Source organism: Pygocentrus nattereri, chromosome 26, assembly GCF_015220715.1.
Source record: "Pygocentrus nattereri isolate fPygNat1 chromosome 26, fPygNat1.pri, whole genome shotgun sequence".
In the NCBI taxonomy this organism is placed as follows: domain Eukaryota; kingdom Metazoa; phylum Chordata; class Actinopteri; order Characiformes; family Serrasalmidae; genus Pygocentrus; species Pygocentrus nattereri.
Genome location: NC_051236.1, coordinates 13,163,127 through 13,182,769, shown reverse-complemented (window position 1 = coordinate 13,182,769; position 19,643 = coordinate 13,163,127). Strand labels below are relative to the sequence as shown.

Here is a 19,643-nt window from a genome sequence, read left to right as displayed (position 1 = left end):
TGTGATGTCATTTTAACTGCTAATGAATAAAATAATGTAATTTTTACTAATTAGTAATAGTAATCATTTTTTAGCGTATAGTTATACAAACAGACATCAACAGTGCCAGGAAGGCTGTTCAGTTTTATGAATGACCAATAAAGTTCTATCTATCTAGGTCATATGCACTTCTGCCAACACATTCACAGCCATATATAAAGCTGTAAAGTCCATTTGAACGAAATACAGATTCTTCCCACCAGGGTTCACCAATGAGTGCATACATGGGCCTCTGTCCATACAGAGAAAATTCATAACCCACCTGAACAACTCTGGCTTCAACTCAAGAATGAATTATAACTTTATAACTTGAAGTGGGTTTAATCTAATACTTTTGGTCACCTTGTGGTGAGGCTGCCTTGACTTACAGGCCTTACTAAGGCCTTGTAAGGAAGTGTAAACTTAGCCCTCTATCTCTGCCTCAAGAGAAATACCACTGGGTGGGGTGCTTTTTTTTCTAAAGATAAGGCCACGGCACATATTGCAGACATGTATTGATATGGCCCAACTGTTTGGTTGAGCTGGACAAGACAGCAAGAAGAAGTTGTTTTAAAGGGGTGGAGAAAAAGAGGTTTCAGTCTGTTTTACTTGTCTTGCTGCCTGTTATAAACAGCCCGGAACAAGATATGTTTTCACAGAAGGTTGACTTTGAATGACTCTGACTTAAAGAGATGATTGCTTTCTTGGGCAGAGCTCAAAGAGAATGCACTGGCATTCTTGAGGTATGACGTGAAATGTTGTAGAAACGAAATGCCAAGCCCAAATGGTGTAGCTACCAACGTATGGCAGGGACAGTGTTGTCAGATACACCAGGGATGCTGTTGTCATGAAAAAAGAATTCTGAGTAACTCCCTTTCATTTGCTCATTATTTACAGTGGCTGTGCATACACCAAGGAACTATTACTATGGTGATGAAAACCACATAATCAGAAACATGTGGTAACTCCCAAGCTTTAACATTTTAACAGCTAAATGAGGCATGGAAACATTGTCTGACTTGGCAACACGTACTATCATCTAATATACTGTACGTAACTATGAAATATGTCAGCATTTTTTTAGCTTTTTAGCCCAAATCTATTTACAGTAAATCACTTGTTTTGCACGACAGCAACAAAAAAGATGCAGACAACATCATAATTTAATAAGAGAGGAAGTTGAGAGGTTATAGGCATATTTCCCGTTTCCATCTGTTTCCATCAGCCAGCGAAACCACCACAAACTGAGGTGACTCCCTAGAAATGACTCATACCACCCCACTGAACTGATCCGTCTTTGGACCTCTTCACTTTGCTTTGGATTTTTCACTCTTGCTGCTCTCCTGCTATAGCAACAGTGTTTTGATAATGTTCTGCATGATTGAATGTACAGCACAGTCAGGCTGGAATGGAAAACCAAAGAAAACAGATATGGATAATATTTTAAAGTTATAGCCAACATGCTTTTCACATCTCCTGTGGAAAAAGAGTTGTTTTGGATTCACTTATTGCTAGGGCCGTTTCTGGTTACTTCTTGGTTACCTCTCAGTCCTGTGATGTGGCTTAACTGCTAAGGCTGCTGACGTATAGCTATATTCACTGGGTGAGGCACTGTGAGTATAGCTTGAAACGGCATTTATTTCTTGCTGTTAGTCAGGACAGACTACAAGAACAGTAATGACACACCAAATTTCAAATGTGGGAAACAAACAGGCTTTTTGGAATTTAACGTTTTTTGTCATGAATTCATTTGCACTTATTTAGCCTAGAGCAGTTTAGGCTGCCTATTCACAGTGACAGAATGCTACAGACTATTTTTGGTTACTAAACAACATAAATGCTGTAACTAGAATTGTAGGTGGAAAATACTAACTAACTAAGAAATGTAGGATATGGGCCCTTTAACACAGAGTGAAGCCTACATGTTTGTCTCTGAGAAACATGATGTGCAGTTGTTCTTGTAATCTTAAAATCCATTTTACTTTACAATATCAACACATTAGGCAGGAAAAAATGAATAATAAAATATCAAGCTATATCAGAGCCCAGATAACCAATCTGAAGGTACCTTAGTTTGGACCTATTATGAGAAGAACCAGTTCATGAGAGTGGATATTTGCATATGGGACAGATGGATAGATACTTTCAGAAGCTTAAGATCCAAACACAACCCCTCAGTTGCATCACTGGTATGCTATTGCTCATTTTTTATGGAAAAGCTAACTTATTTTCAATAATGCAGACTGACAGATTCTGTCAGATTTAGTCAAAACAGCTATCTTATATAAGACCCGGCATGACCTCTGTTTTCACTTCCTCTCCTTTCTATTTCAGAGCATGCATCCTCATTTCTAATGTGAATAGGTTGTAGATTTAGCCCTAATTTAGGGGAAAGTCAGAACTGTTGTTTTAGTTATTAATATTTATTTAAGTTTTGTAACAGTAATTGTATTTATTTATTTAAACTATGCCCCCCCCACACCTATTAAAGTTTTGATCTAACATCATTTATTATCATATATTCATAATTTGTTTTTGATATTAACTGACATCAATTTAAATTATCTATTGTTATAAGAAAAGCATGGAACACACACACACACAAACACACATTTTCACACAAAATATCACATTTTCTAAGCCACTTCTCCCTCAGGGTCGCGGGGGGATGGGGGGTGCTGGAGCCTATCCCAGGTGTCATCGGGCGGAAGGCAGGATACACCCTGGACAAGTTGCCAGTCCATTGCAGGGCAGACAGACAGACATACAAAGCATGGAACTGAAGAAGAGAATTATACAGGGGTGGATGATAGTTTGTGAACACTAGAATCTTCTATATTTCTGCATAAATTTGACATAAAACTTCATCAGATTTTCCTAAAAGTAGATAAAGAGCACCAAAATAAGCAAATGAAACAAAATATTACACTTGGTCATTTGTTTATATAGGACATTTGTGAGTGTGAGTGTTTGAATCTTTGCTTTCAGTATCTGGTGTGACCCCCTTGTGCTGCTTGCAACCCTGCCATGCACATCATGGTTGTTCGGTGTTCTGATGGTGGACTAATGGACATTAACATTAGCCTCTGTGTGACAGGCCTTTAGTTACTTACAAGTTACGCTGAGTACTTTTGTGACCTTGCGGACAATTACATGGTTTGCTCTTGGTGTGATCTTGGTTGTTTGACCACTCCTGGGGAGCAGAACAATGATCTTGAATTTCCTCTATTTGTGCACAGTCTGCATACACAATTTGTGCGTCCCATGATACACTTCCACAAAGGAGAGAGATCAGTGGAGATCAGACTGTGATAGATCCCTGTTCTGTTAATAAAACAGGGTGGTCACTCACACCTGATCACCATCCCACTGACTGAAAACACCTGACTCTAATTTCACCTTCAAATGATCTGCTAATCCTAAAGGTTCCCATACTTTTGCCTCTCACAGAACACTGTTAGAAATAAAGGAATAAAGAAATAAAGGTACCATGATTCGTTCATCAAGGTACAAACAATGTAAGTGTACCCTCAAAGGTGCAACAGTGGCTTTAAGGTCCAACAGTGTACCTTAAGTAAGTTTTTCCTAGTAGAAAAGTAGACATTTGTATCTTTTTATAAACTAGTGTTTTAAAACAGAACAATAAAATAAAAAGCCTGGAGACGAGACGGAGTATGGAGCCAGTACAACAATGAAAATATCATTTCAATGGATTATGTTAGTTATTTTCCTGACTAAAGGTACTGGGATGTACCACCACAGTGACAAAAAGGGCACTGCTCCAATGACAGTGTCGTACCTTTTTTCCTGAGATTGAAATGTAATATTGGATCATTTTCCTCAATAAATAAATGGGCAGGTCTAATATTGTTGTCTCATTTGTTTAATTTGGTTCTCTTTGTCTACTTTTAGGACTGAAATGTAATGAAGTCTTAGGGTATATTTATGCAGAAATATAGAAAATTGGAAAGGGTTCTCAACTTACAAGCACTACTGTATACATTCATAGGAGCATCTAAAGTGAAGCAGACGAGTAGGATTAGAATATAATAGCAAAGCAGTCATAATAGTTACATTAATTGATTACTGATATAACTAAGTATTAAGTATTGTTTGCAATATATTGTGCTCCACTTGTATATCATATTTTATTGTATTGCACTGTGTTTTCTAGTTTACTTTATCATTGAATGCACTATGTATTGCAGTGTATTGTATTGCAGTGTATTGTGTTGTAGTGTATTGTGGTGTATTGTAATGTATTGCATTGTACATTACAATACAATTGTATTGTATTGTAATGTACAATTACAATTGTACATTACAATATTGTGTGTATTGTATGTACAATATTGTATGTATGTATTGTACAATTGTATTGTACAATTTATTGTATTATAAAACCTGGCTTTAAACACAGGATCACAAATAAGTCCTTTCCTTTACTGTATTGATCTGTAGGTCTCTGTCCATAAACATAAACTAACCCAAACTAATTTACTATAAAATGAATGTGTTTGTATGAGCCCTGCGATGGACTGGCGGCCTGTCCAGGGTGTATCCTGCCTTCCGCCCAATGACAGCTAGGATAGGCTCCAGCACCCCCCTGCGACCCTGAGGGAGATGCGGCTTAGAAAATGTGTGTGTGTGTGTGGGTGTATGTGTTTGTATGAATTCAGAAAAAAAGAAACATGCCAGTCACGACTGCATATGTGGACATATTTCTATATTGTGGTCTATTTACAGTTAGGTTAGTTCATCATTTAGGTGACGTGTGTACTCCCAAATTTTACAATGCTGTAAATGTAAATGCAAAATGTGAATATAATCGTTTGATACCATATGAATTTTGTGATCCTTTTTTTCTTTTCAAAAGATTTTTCCTGATAAAAGGAAAATTACACAGGAAAAAAGGGAAGAAAGGAAGAAAAAGGGCCTCTCCTTGCTGTCGCTAGGAGTCAAAATGGAGGGACTGGGGCAGTTTTGGACATAATCCACCGATCAAACAGTCAAACACATGGCCTCGGTTCCACGGAAAGACTGACACAAACAGAGATGAGTTTGTGGAGTAAAACGGTGAGGTTTCGCGAGGCTAAAGCGCCAACACCCAGACCCACAGCTACCTCCTCCAGTGACGCCGGTTGGTGGGCGTGCCTGGTACGAAGCAGAGCCTCAGTCTGGAAGTCAACCACAGGAGAGAGCAAGTGTCTGTGTGTTAAAGTCAGTGGGAGGGGGAATAAAGGAATATTCAGCTACGGGAGCTTGGACGAGGGGAAAACGTTAATACCACCACAGTCTTAGGCGTGACTGTTTCTGAACTAAACTGAAACATGTCTGGACATTTGGCTCGCTAGCTAACTAGTTAGCTCGTCACCTGTGGCAGAATTTGCACTGAACTTTGTTCAGTGACCGGTTTAAGACATTGCTATTTCTACACTTCGTTTTTTCTCGATTTGAAATGGTCAGGTCAACAATAAGCTTGTGGACACGGTGTCTGCTGCTGCTGCTGCTGTTTTTCTCTCCCGGAAAAGCCGGTAAGTAAATTAGCCCCAGTCACTTTGAACAGTCAGGTCTTTTCAGCTGACGGTAGTAGCCTTGGCCGTTATTCAACGCTAAAGGTTAATTACTTTAACAGTTGTTGTTTAGCGCTGTTAGGTATGTTGTGTTGGCTATAAAAGCTAAACATGATACGCAACAGTAGCAAAGCAGCTGGCTCCTAACTTTAATGTCTCAGTTCACAGGTTTTGTAAATGAGCAGAGCATACAACTAGACCTCAACTGTTCAGTTAATTCCGTTAGCTAACTAACTAAATCACTGATGTTACGCTTAATAAACTTTAGCATTCACAGCGTGCGTAGTTACTGTGTTATGTCTCTCTCTCTCTCTCTCTCTCTCTCTCTCTCTCTCTCTCTCTCTCTCTCTCTCTCTCTCTCTCTCTCTCTCTCTCTCCAGTGGATTGTCCGAGACCTAGTCCGGCGGGTAACGTGGTGTTAACTGATGAAACTATGCTGATGAATGAATTCCCAGACGGCTCTGATGTAACTGTCGAGTGTGCCAATGGCTATAATAAGGATCAGGGCTCAGACATCATCACCTGCACAGACGGGACGTGGAGCGAACCGCAGCTAATATGCAAAAGTAACAGCCCCTCTGTTTCAGTATAGTGCTAAGTGCTCACACTGTGTTCACTGGTTCAATATATGAAACGGTTTGTTCTGCCTCTCTGCCTCAGGAGGTTTGATGCTAAAGCTTGAGCAATATGGCAAAACTATAACATCACAATACTTGAAGACATTTGCACTGTATCATAATCTAGACTAGGGATGTGCATTCTGATGTTCAGAGGTGGCAAATTCAGGGCCAGAAAGTAAAAAATAATTCCCAGGTGTTTCTTCCCACTGCAGCTGGAACAACACCCTGGCAAGGATTTCTACTTTCTGGACCTGAATCTACCACCTCAGAACATTTTGATATTCAAGTATTCGTAAGAGTTTATGAACGGATGTCTAGTTAACCACAGGGAATGAATGCTGCCTTCAACTGAAGCTTGTAACTTGGAATTTCCCACCTTAACTGGGAAAAATAAAAAAGGCCTCCTCAACAGGGAGTTCCAATTCAGAAATTGGAAGAATGTCCTCAGCTCCGAGCTCAGGTTGAGGTCAAGTCGACATGGCTGCTCATATCATCAAAGGGAAAAAGATCTACTAATCTACTTCTGAATGATGTTCACTTTAGATCAGCCAACATGCGGACACAGTAATTGGTCACATCTGGCCTTAAACTTCATTGTTGAGGAGGTAAAACATCATCAACATTAAATTGATCAGTTATATCACTGATGTTAGTTGGCTAATAGTTGCTAGCTTGTTGCAGTAACAGTACTGACTTTCATAGAGATGTCTATGTTTTTCCCACTTTGTAGCTCAACCACATGGTTAAAATTGGTGGAGTTCTGAATCATGAATTCCCACCTCTGAGCCAAGTCAAACATAATATAGTAATCTGGGGTAGTAGGCTTAACTTCTAAGGTGGCAGAACTGGTGTGGCAGAACGGGTGTTGCATAAAATGCCCCAGCATGCTGAGAGATACAGTTGAAAGTGACGTTGGTTCATATTGGGCAAGTAATTGAGGCTGCCTCTTCAGTAAGCTAATGAACAGAGTTCAGAAGTGTCACATTGTATGCTGATGAAAACTACACATTATTTGTCAGAGAAATGTATTGTCATTGTTTCTGGACGGAACTGTCATCTGCACAAGTAGCTAGGCTAGTTGGTGATACAGCCATGCTATCCCTGCTTTCCCAGTCTTATCCTTAACAACACATCCCTGGCACTGTGTTCATGTTCAGGTGCTCCTGGTTTGGAGTAGCAAAGTATAGAATAATAAACATGCTCGCAAATACGAGCAAAACTGTTGGGTTTTGACAATGACAATGCCAAGACAATGCCAAACTGCTTTTTGCATATAAAACAACAGGAAAGCTTTGTAGTAAGAGTCTGGGTTGTTAAACTGACCTGCCTGCAGTCCAGACCTGTCACCCGGTGAAAACATTTGGTGCATTATGAAATGAATAATACAACAAAGGAGACCCTGAACTGTTAAGCAGCTGAAACCTTATCTCAAGCGAGAATAGGAAAACATTTCACTTACAACAGTTGGTCTCTTCAATTCCCAGTTGCTTACAGAGTGCTGTTACAAGAAGAGGTGCTGAAACACTTAGTAAACATGCCCCCGTCCCAACTTTTTTTTTTACGTTTTGCTAGCATCAAATTAAAAATGGCCATATATTAAAAAACAATCAGATTTCTTACTTCCAAACATTATGTTGTCTTTTTACTGTTCTCAAATAAATATAGGATTTAAATGATGTGCACATTATTGCGTTCTGTTTTTATTTCTGTTTTATACAGCCCCTAATACTATACTGTTTAATAAATGAACATCTATTCCTGGTTCTTGTGGAGTTTATGCAGTTACTGTACATTGTTAAGAGGCTCTCTAGAATTGGTGTAATTGCAAACGTTTAATTTTTATGATGTATGCAGGTTCTAGAAATACTAGTGACACCCTTGATATATACAGAAAACCCATATCGATATGATGTTTTACATCACATTGCTGACAGCAGTTGTCAATTGTTTTGTTTTTTTCATAGTCTTACATGTTTCTTTCAGAGAGAGACTGTGGTCCTCCCAAGCCTTCACCACACTTAAAGTATGAAAAGAAAGAAGGAACATTGTTTGGCGCACGCATTACACCATTTTGTGACAAAGGGTGAGAGTTTTCTGACCTTGTTTTCTTTAGCATACATTCTAAGTTTGAATCATAATTACATGGTCAGTATCCTGATTTCAATCTTTATGAACTTGACAGGTATTATCTTCAAGGTTCAAGCTCTAGGCAGTGTCTTGCAACTGGTTGGAGCGGAAGAGCAAAATGTGAATGTAAGTTACCCAAAACTAAACTAAACTAAATACACCATCATTTGACATTTTCACAATGTTTGAATTAAGACAATATTTATTTTTTCTGAGATTTGTGAACAAAATGGTAAAGACAAAAAAAGAAGAAACATTCCATCAAGACAGGAGACACAACTATTTAAACTGTATCAGTAGTTGTCTTTATAATTACACTTACATGTGTACATTATCAGTACTGTCCTTGTATTTCAATTTCAGCCATTGAGTGCCAAGCTCCTCAAATCCAATTTGCTGTTTAGACTAAAGGGGAATCCCACTACACATACAATAAGCAAGGCCATATTTAAGTGCCAGTCAGAATACAGAATGAAAGGATCTCCCACGGTTGTGTGTGAAGAGCATGGCTGGTCTGAACTTCCCTTCTGCATTAAGGGCAAGCTTTGTCTGTGTACAGTGCACAATGAATGTGTCTTGTGTGTCTGTGTTCACTCTTTAGCAGGATGTTGGCCAGTTAATTGTTTGAGTTTTGGCTAAAAGTATGATGAGCAATGCATTTCACTGATTAGCCAGCTTACTAGAAACACCATTATATTACTGGGTAGGATCACCTTAGCTCTCAGAACAGCCTGAATTGCTGCACATTCATACTATGAATCTCAGATTATACCACATTTCAAATGTGCACTATTGGATTCAGATCTTGTGACTGAGAAGACTGCTGAAGTAAATTGAAGTCATTCTTATGGTCATGAAACCAGTGTGAGATGGCTTGTGCTTTGTGACCAGGCAAATGGTTATGCTGCACATGGTACATTTTGGCCATAAAGGGATGCACAGTGTCAGCAACAATACACACATACAATACACGCAGATTGGATAAAATACAGACATAATTGTGCTTGAGGCCAAATATAAAATTGAAGGTAAGAAATTCTGCACAAATCAAGCTCAATGATTGACAGCTGAGCACTGGATCAGAGCAGATGACTCTGTAATGAAGTTCAGCTGACCCAAACCACAGTCTCTTATTAAAACATTTTCATGTTCTCTGTGCATGGAATTTTACTGCGTATTTAATTTAATAGCCGCACACAAACCCCCAGTGCATCGTAATGAATTATACTTTGCTTACAGATATCAGCACAACAGTACGTTATCCAGAGACAACAGAAACCACAGGCACCAGCTTCAGAGTTGTCCACAGCAGAAATAGCACCACCACTGCCCCACCAGATTCAAAAGGTAAGTACTGCAGCCGTTTTTCCTCCGTTCAGCTAGTGTACTGTCTCAGTAGTCTTTGACTTCCATAAGAAAAAAGTATAGTAATTAGACTGGAAATATGCATTTCTTTTTTCAGATGTTCTTATTTTAGTCATGCAGATCAATTGTTATGGTAACAGCATACAGCAATTTGTTGTCTCTTTTTCCTTCAGGACTGGATTATGAACTACCTTCAAGTGAGTCAGAGTTTCTCAGAATATTAGATTTACTATTTTAAATTGCATCTGCTGGTTCTGTCCTCAGACAGCTTATATTGTTACTTATACAGCTAATTGGTCAGGTTCACTATGTGAGTCACCTCTGCTTAAATTAAGTCCTGCTTGTTTATCTGAGTATCTCTGAAGCTACAGTTCATAATTAACCTAAAATCTCATCCAGTTTGTGTGCTGAAGAGTCTTCTGATCACTGGTTTTCTATTCCAGGTACTGCAGCAGGCACTGAGATTAGTGATTATACAATTTGGATTACAGGTTTCAGCCTTGTTTTTCTAGGTGAGTCTCTTAGTATTAGTAGAAATAAATCTACCGTTATGTATACCTCATAATAATAGTAATAATAGTAATAATAATAATAATAATAGAAATATTTTTTAATGCTGAGTTCCAAAATACTGTATATCAATTCCTAACAGTTTTGAATGCAACTGCTATATATTAGTACATTTTGGATTTAACCCCATTTTCCCTGAGCTGTCGATTGACTACAAAATAAAAACAGAGAAAAAGTGAGCCATACTCAGAGTTTGGGAAGCTACAGAAAGAGGCAGGCATAATACATAAATATTGATATTATATATATTTTTATATATATAAAATTCAATTTAAAAACATATGGAAAACAGGTGATTGTGGGCTACAGACAAGACAGTCACAATTATTCTTCTACATGCTATGACAGCAGTAGGATTTGCAATATTTTACTAATGCAAAACCTACAATGTGACATGATTAAAAATGTATAATTTTATTCATTTTTATTTATTTATTTATTTTTTTATTTAGACAATTTATTCATTTCATTTTAAACAATCATAAAAATAATCACAAATGAAATGAAAGGCAGCAGAAAGAAGACAAAAATCTAATGATATCTGCTCCTTTTTTCCCTGAAATTATTTCGAACACTAATAATTTATAGAAGACAAGCTAAACAAAAACAACACTAAACAAAAACATCAGGTCATTCTAATACAACAGTTCACAAAAATATATATTATACTATTTCATATTTTTTAAACAAACCAACTTTTATCATCCTTTTAAACACATGCATTGATCTAGCATTTTTTACTTCACTCTCCAGGTTATTCCATAACCTTATTCCTTGAATTGAAGGAACACCGCTCCTTCAAACTGGTTCGAAATTTAGGCGTTACAAACATCTCTGTCCCCTTAAGATTATAGCAGTCAAATCATTTACATATAAAATAAATAACTTAGGACCAAGTACAGAACCCTGAAGAACTCCACATATAATCTTACAAAGACCAGATCGTACGTCATTTATTTGTACAAACTGTTTTCTATTTTTTAGATAGCTAGATACCCACTGTAGTGCTGTTCCTCTAATGCCATATTTACTCAGCTTTTCAAGAAGAATACTGTGGTCAATAGTGTCGAATGCTTTCTTTAAAGCAACATAAATGCTAACACAATACTGTTTTTGATCAAATGCAGTTGTTAATCTGTTCCATCAATTCTATGAGAGCCATTGATGTTGAATTATTTGACCTAAACCCATACTGACTACTACTTAATATATGTTATCAATGAATTGATCTAATGTGTTTACAAATAATTTCTCTAACATTTTTGAAAACTGTGGCAACAAGGATATTGGTCTATAATTTTTAAAGGCACATTTGTCACCATTTTTATAAAGAGATACTACCTCAGCTATTTTCATATTATCCGGAAATATTCCAGTTGAAAATGATAAATTACATATATATGTAAATGGCTCAATAATACAACCAATTATATCCTTCACCAACATCATATCCATGTTTACCCAATCTTTTGATCTTTTATCTGCAAATTTTTTAACAGTACTCAGTATTTCTTCTTTATCAGTTTCACCACGAAAGATGCTGTTGACGCAACCCATGACAGTATGATCTATATTGTTATCCGCTTTTGGTATTTTAGCTGCAAGACTTGGGCCAACATTCACATAATATTGAATTAGTTTACTATTTTACTTTGGTCCAATATTTCTTTGTCTTCTTTTACAAAATACTGTAGAGTATCTGAAGATGTTTTATGTTTTTTCAGAACACTATTCATTACTTCCCATGTTGCTTCCATATCACCCTTACTTTTATTTAATAAATCACTATAATATTCTTTCTTATGTTTTCTTATAATCCATACCAACTTGTTTTTATACTTCTTATATCTCTCTTCTGCTTCTTTTGTTCTCAATTTCAAGAAACATGAATACAAATAATTCTTTTTTTTACAGGCATTCCTTAACCCATTTGTCATCCATGGCTTGTCAACAACATATCTCCTGGCACAGTTTTTTTGCATACAATTTTTTTCATACGTTTCCAAAGTATTCATAAACACATCATTTGCTCTATTTACATCATCAACATACACTTCCTTCCAGTTTTGTTTTCTTAAATCGTCTTTCAATTTCTCCAAAGCTTTTTTTTTGAGGTATTTATCATTTTTTTTTCTTTATTAAAACAGCTTTTTTACTGCACTGATTATTTTTACGAATTGTAAACACTGGCAAATGATCACTTATGTCAGTTATCAAAATCCCACTCAACACCTCTTCTTTTCTTATATTTGTAAAGATATTATCAATCACTGTATCACTGTGGGTTGTAATTCTTGTTGGTTTGGTTATTAAAGGATAAAGACTTAAGCTATACATTGTATTAATAAACGTACTAATATTATTAGAATCGGTTTGACTTCCCAAATCAATGTTAAAATCTCCACACAGAAAAACTGTTTTGTTACAATTACATTCCAAGACCTCAGTGATTTTGTCTGTGAATAAGTCAGTATTTGAACCTGGTGACCTGTACACACAACTAATTATTATATTTTTAGAATTTTCATTGAATATATCAACAGTAATCATTTCCATTATGCCATCAACAGTTATTGACATTTTGTCCCTAATTTTACACTTTAATTTAATATCAGTATATAAAGCAACCCCCCCCACCTCTTTTATTGCTTCTATTCATATGATATGGTCTATATCCTTCTATTTTACAATTATTTATGTTTTCATCATTGAGCCAGGTCTCTGAGACTGCTATTATACTAAAATGTCTCTTTAACTGTTCTAAATAGTCTATTATTTTTAAAAAATTCATGCTTCTACTATTAAAATGAATAATAGAGAAACCTCCCTTTACCATTTTATTGTCATTGAATTGCTCCTCATTATAATATTGACAATCCTCAATCACTGGAAAAAAATCTGCATCAACCATAGTATCTACATCATATATTTTTTGGACTCTAAATATTTGTAGACATTTATTTATTTAATTTATTTTCCCTTTTCTTTTTCCCTTTCCATATTTATCTAAACAGAGCATTTGTAAACCCATGTTCTGTTATTTTACTGTTATTGTTGTGCATCACTACTTATCAGCTTCTAACCTGTCTAATTGCTCTAAGGATCTAATCCATAGACCTTTGGCATTCTCAGGCGCATCTTTTGTTCTTATAAAAACTTTACAGTTCATTGTCCATGTTGCCTGGATTTTGTTCTGTTTTCTTAATAATCTGGCTTTCTTGGCAATCTGCATTCTTTTTAGTGAGATGTTCGTTAATATAAACACTTGTACCTTTCAGATTTCTTCCTTGCTTCAGCAAATCAATCTTATGTTTTCTATTATTGAACCAAATGATTATTGGTGCTACCGCAGACTTTCCTCTCTGATTTTTGATTGGTAGAGTATGACAAGCTTCAATGTTCTCCTTTTCAATTTCATTGTCTTTACTCTGCAGGAATGTAATTACCTGCTCCTCTGTTGTACTTTCATGTTCTAAATTGTTGTCATTCCTGCTCCTTCTCACAGCCTGTGAATAGCTCCGTGGTTTTATTTCTAATCCTGTTATCATAACATCATTTACTCGAGAATTCTGCTCCAAATCGGCTAATCTGTTTTCCAAAATTTCAATTCTTTTGGCTTGTTCCATGTTTAGCATTTTAAGCTGCTTGATTTCATTTAGCAGTTCAGTTATAGTTATCTGTTGTTTAGTCAATGTTGTCAACTCACCAGACATCATGTTCATGGCGTCTTTTAATTCCTCCATATCCTTTTGTATTACTTTCATAGTAATCGTTTCATCGTTGTTAACAACAAAAGTCCAGTCCAGTAACAATGATTTCACCCACCGTGGCCGGTGTAGCCCCCTCTCAGGCGGCCCAACGCAGTGTAGATCGCAGCCGGTATAGCTCCCTCTCAGATGGCCCAACGCAGTGTAGATCGCAGCCGGTATAGCTCCCTCTCAGATGGCCCAACGCAGTGTAGATCGCAGCCGGTATAGCTCCCTCTCAGATGGCCCAACGCAGTGTAGATCGCAGCCGGTATAGCTCCCTCTCAGATGGCCCAACGCAGTGTAGATCGCAGCCGGTATAGCTCCCTCTCAGATGGCCCAACGCAGTGTAGATCGCAGCCGGTATAGCTCCCTCTCAGATGGCCCAACGCAGTGTAGATCGCAGCCGGTATAGCTCCCTCTCAGATGGCCCAACGCAGTGTAGATCGCAGCCGGTATAGCTCCCTCTCAGATGGCCCAACGCAGTGTAGATCGCAGCCGGTATAGCTCCCTCTCAGATGGCCCAACGCAGTGTAGATCGCAGCCGGTATAGCTCCCTCTCAGGCGGCCCAACGCAGTGTAGATCGCAGCCGGTATAGCTCCCTCTCAGATGGCCCAACGCAGTGTAGATCGCAGCCGGTATAGCTCCCTCTCAGGCGGCCCAACGCAGCGTAGAACGCAGCCGGTATAGCTCCCTCTCAGGCGGCCCAACGCAGCGTAGAACGCAGCCGGTATAGCTCTCTCTCAGGCGGCCCAACGCAGTGTAGATCGCAGCCGGTATAGCTCCCTCTCAGGCGGCCCAACGCAGCGCAGAAAGTTGGCGTGGTGGGTAGTGCTGTCGCCTCACAGCGAGGAGGGCCTGGGTTTGATTCCCCGGCCGGGTGATCAGGGTCCTCTCTGTGTGGAGTTTGCATGTTCTCCCCGTGTCTGCGTGGGTTTCCTCCGGGTTCTCCGGTTTCCTCCCACAGTCCAAAGTCATGCAGTCAGGCCAATTGGACATCCTAAATTACCCCTGGGTGTGAGTGTGTGAGTGACTGTCTGTGTCTGTCTGTCTGCCCTGCGATGGACTGGCGACCTGTCCAGGGTGTATCCTGGACAGGGATAGGCTCCAGCACCCCCCCCCCTGACGGAGAAGCGGCTTAGAAAATGGATGGATGGAAATTACATTAATATAGCGCCTTTCACAAACCCAAGGTCGCTTCACAAAGCATGAGCAGGAGGACAGGGGAGAGAAAAAAAATAACTATACAGAGGAGGAGGAACAAAAATGTGCATTAAATAGGAAAGTCAGATTTAAAAGAAGAAAGAGAAGAGCAGTCCCTGAGGGATTGAGGAAGAGAATTCCAAAGTCCAAATTGGCCTCCAGCATGCTGGGTAATTTCCAATTTCAAAAATGTATAAGCAAAAGTTCAAAAGTAACATTCCTCTGCTAGAGAAGGATTTCACCCTCCACAGAGCATAAGATAATTAAAAGATTCAAGAAATCTCTGTATTTAAAAGAGAAGGCTGAAAAACATGACTGAATGCCTGTGACCTTCTACCCCTCAAAAGGCACTGCATTAAAAACCAGCATGCTTCTGTGATGGTTATAACCACCTGGGCTTGGGAATACTTTGACAAATCGTTGTCAAAAGACATTGTCCCTCCCTCGCTATACATGAAAGTTAAGACTGTACTATGCAGAGTGGAAGTCAAATGTCAACATTGTCCAGAAACGCTGCCAACTTCTCTGGGCTTGATCTCATCTGAAATGGACAGATGCACAGTGGAAACATGCATCAACTTTTTTAGGTTATGTAAAGAAATGAGATCCTGTTGTTCAGAAAAACGACAGTCCAGCCAGGATTTGCTGTGAAAGAACCATTAGGGCTAAACACATGTTGGAGCAATATACGCTGCATTGTAGACGATGTCTTTTTCGAGACGTTCATGCTTATTTCAACGTCAACACCAAGCTAATCTCTGCATGAGTTACAACAGCACAGAAGCATAATCAGAGAGTGTGGGTTCTAGACTGGCCTGCCCACAGTTCAGAACTGTCACCTATTGAAAACATGTGTCTTATTAAGTTCAAAATATGACACCAGTGGCCCTGTTGACAGCTGAAAGGTTGTGTAAAAGAATAATAGCAAAAAAAGGCCTCTTTTAAAACTGAATCAGTTGTGTCTTCCATCCTTAAATGATTATTACATATTGTTAAAAGGAAAGATGATACCAAAAATGGCATGCCATTTTTATTATATATGTATAGCATTTACTATGCATTTACTATAGGGAAGGACATTAAATTCCAAAAAGACAAGATTATAATGGTGTGCTTTTTGTTTGTTTGTTTTGTTGTTTGTTTGTTTTACCAGTTCTGTCTCACTACTTTTCACAGCTTTCCTAGTTGGACCTGCATGTTTATGTTACTGCTTGAAAAGGAAAGGGTAAGCACATCCATCAATCATTGTGTTTGTTTAAATGTCTTGTGTGATGATGCACCAGCCTACTAAAATTCTGCATAGGAGAACACTGCTACTGACCATCCTGCTTCCTCTTGTGTTGCCAACGAATCACTCATTTCTTTGCTCTGTGCTGCTTTTCAGTCTAGACATACTAATCATCCACTGTAAAATCAGCCACACATTTCCACCATGCATGACTGTAGTTTTTATGGTTCTCAAGTTGTTGGATAATAGTTTAGAAACACACCATAAAAACAGGAAAGACTGGAAATGGTTTTCTGTCAACACTATGTAGCCCTTTTCCTGGTTTTGAGGAAGTAGGAAAATCCAATTGTTGGCCTTTTGATGCCCTGATCATTAATAGTGGTGACATTAGTTAATACATGTTAATACAAATGTTTACCTTAAATGTCTTTGCTTTTGAGTTTAAGAAAACATAGTTGCTCTAACAAATGAACCAGTATGGATCAGAACACCCAAGACTCAAAGGTGCAGAAAGAGGATTTAGTGCTGGAGTAGTTCTGTCAGAGTTGTTTCTTTATGGCTTTACCTGAAGAGTTACCATCCATAGCTGTGTAAGATCTATTTGGATGTAATCTTGTTGAGTAGGATGAAAACGGGCAATATATTGCATATAATCAGCTAGTTTACAGAGCTAAACAGTTAGTGATCTCCTCCAACTGTTGGGACTATGCAGTGTTGCTGTGAGGGTTGCGTTTGAAAATATAAAGTGGCTGGATTCATGTGCTTTGGAAGAAGGCACACGATAAGAGTTAATGCTTGACATCAAAGGGTCATTTAATGGTACACTGCCCCACCAAACAATAATCATGTCCAGCTAAACCCACTAGTTTTTGCATGCTTCTTGTGTTACTGTAAGAGTTTACAGTGATGTGAAGTGGCTATGACTACATAAGTGGGAAAATATCTTAATGAAATATGGGAAAGAGAAATAATGTTTCAAGGAATGTTGGAATGTTGTGAAATGCTCTCATTATTACAAAATTTACACTGCTTGGTGCAAAGCTATCATACTAATTTTAAGGCATCTGACATGGAAACTACTTTAAAGGCTCCAAAACAATAAAACTAAGCAAATGAGTAATCATGACTGTATCTTATCTGGCCATGTTGCATAGATCCTACGACACTGGAGAAGCCCTGAAGATGAAAGAAGAGTTATTACAAAATAAGTTTCAGAATCTCGCCTAAGGTATCGTTTAGGGTTAAAAAAAACCCAACCATACAGCCAACTCATTAAACTTTTTTCCAATCTTTTTCAGCCCTTTCCTTAGTGTAGAAATTTTCCATAGATTTACTGACTCAATAATTTCAGTTCTAAATCCTAATTCAGTAGTGGTAAAAATACTAACATGTTTTATTTTTCTGAAGGAATATTAAAGTGACTGTTTTGTAAGTGTGGTAAGGTTAGTACCTAAGCTTGTTTTCTTCTTCCAACCTCAGGATGCGTACTCGGACTGCCCCTACCTGCTAATCGGCTTTTCTTTCCACACGCACTGTGATGGAGCACTGATGTATTATTCCTAGTATTGATTCCTTAAATTTATTGATTGTTTATGAAGTTAGATTTGCGCATTCATATTAATTTATTTTCTGTTATTCTTGTATTTTATACGTACTATTTTATGTGACAGAATAAAAAATGTATTATATTCTCAGTTTGTCAGCTATTCCTTTCCTGAATGCTGAGATACTGAATGTTTCCTGTGGAAATCCCCTTACTTACCACCTTATTGGCCATTCTTACAAATGGCGCTCTAACACTTCTCCCTGTGACTTGTGACTGGCAGCTCTTGTGTAGCCTCCCAGGCCAGGAAAGCGAAATCAGGTGGTTATATTTAATGGAGGTCTCCAAGGGGAGTGTTTCTGGATCAGGCCAGGTCCAGTCAGGACAGGCCTTGTATATTTGAATACACACTGAAACAAAGCAAAATGCTGAGAGAAGGCACACAGGACACCTTTTCTTTTGCCACTTAGTGTGGAACATGGCGGGCTGAAGTAAAGCTTCGCTTTGTGAGTCGGTCACTCACTGCACTGGTTAGGACAATGGCAGTGACTAATGCAGCCAACCCAGCTTAACTGCCAAATGCATCATCCAGTGAGAGAAAATCAATAGTAACGCACATTCAGACAATGTAGTGTTGAGTCTACTCACCAGACTGAAGCAGTAAGAGTCAAGCTGTTTTGTCACAGACTACAGAATCAGTAGCTAACAAGGCATTCAATTAAATAATATTGTAAATAAAAAGCTTTTCTAATTAAAACCAGTACAACATATAATCTTCCATTGGGTTAATTGTGTTAAATCATTGTAACGTCTTTATGCCATTCAGTTTAAGGGTGGACAATATTCTTTGAGAGTATAGAGTGTTATTAGTACTTCTGTACAATGAGCAACTGCCTGTGTCACAAAAAAGACAGATGTACAATGATTATAGAGTAAACAACAACAACAAATAGTCTATAGTAAGTACATAAGCTACATATTAACAAATAACTGATTGGTGTAAGCCAATTATGCCATTCTCCTAATTTGTTTCTAACTGTTTGAATTTTGGGATACTACTGTTTGCTGGAGTATTCCAACTTTTCCACAAACCTTAGCAGTTGAAATATCTTAAATTTCATGATAATGTCTTTATGTATCATAGTTCGTCAAAAAAAAAAAAACAGGAATGGCATGGCAGTGATACAGTAACATAATTAGTCTGTCTCAGTAAAATTCAGTTAAAAAAAAGTTTAAATATTCTCAGCTACATTTCACAGCCTTGGCCTTGAGATGAAAGGATCTATTATATGGACTAATATGTTGTCCTGCTGTCAGAGCTCACAGTAGTCTATTATTTCTGTTATTTGTTCCTATGCCTTTCGCTTGAGCTTTAATAATGAGAGGAACCAGATGAAGACCTCTGTTCATTGTGGCAGTGAAACAGAGTGCAATGTGACATATTTCATGGAGGTGTATAATTCGCTTGTGGTCTTGCCTTGTTATTTTCAGGAGTGTTAAAAGATCTATTGTTTTCTTCTTTGCTATTTTTATACACTGTACATGTGTAGTTCCACTATGTTCTTGTCCTTGCGGGTGTCACTGCACTCACAGATCTCACTGTCATCTAGAGGCAACATCAAAGGGGAAAAAAAGGAAATGCGAATGGA

The 19,643-nt window shown here is 38.0% G+C and overlaps 1 protein-coding gene across 5 annotated transcripts; it reads left to right on the top strand.

Annotated features, from left to right (window-relative positions):
* Window positions 1-5,186: 5,186 nt before the first annotated feature.
* On the top strand, window positions 5,187-18,145 carry im:7151449 (complement component receptor 1-like protein). 5 transcript variants are annotated; one of them, XR_005129686.1, is made up of 10 exons: window positions 5,187-5,552; window positions 5,972-6,157; window positions 8,195-8,294; window positions 8,394-8,464; window positions 9,578-9,685; window positions 9,877-9,900; window positions 10,147-10,215; window positions 16,377-16,448; window positions 17,606-17,679; window positions 17,931-17,956. XR_005129686.1 is itself a non-coding variant. In XM_017697826.2 (10 exons), exons 1-9 carry the CDS (start codon window positions 5,477-5,479, stop codon window positions 17,676-17,678), a joined length of 756 nt encoding a protein of 251 aa, XP_017553315.1. In that variant the 5' UTR covers window positions 5,187-5,476; the 3' UTR covers window position 17,679; window positions 17,931-18,145. The 5 variants fall into 5 exon arrangements, 4 of the variants coding, with proteins under 4 accessions (XP_017553315.1, XP_037390638.1, XP_037390639.1 ...); XM_017697826.2 differs by having other exon boundaries at window positions 16,400-16,448; window positions 17,931-18,145; XM_037534741.1 differs by lacking the exon at window positions 17,606-17,679 and having other exon boundaries at window positions 16,400-16,448; window positions 17,931-18,145.
* Window positions 18,146-19,643: the final 1,498 nt, after the last annotated feature.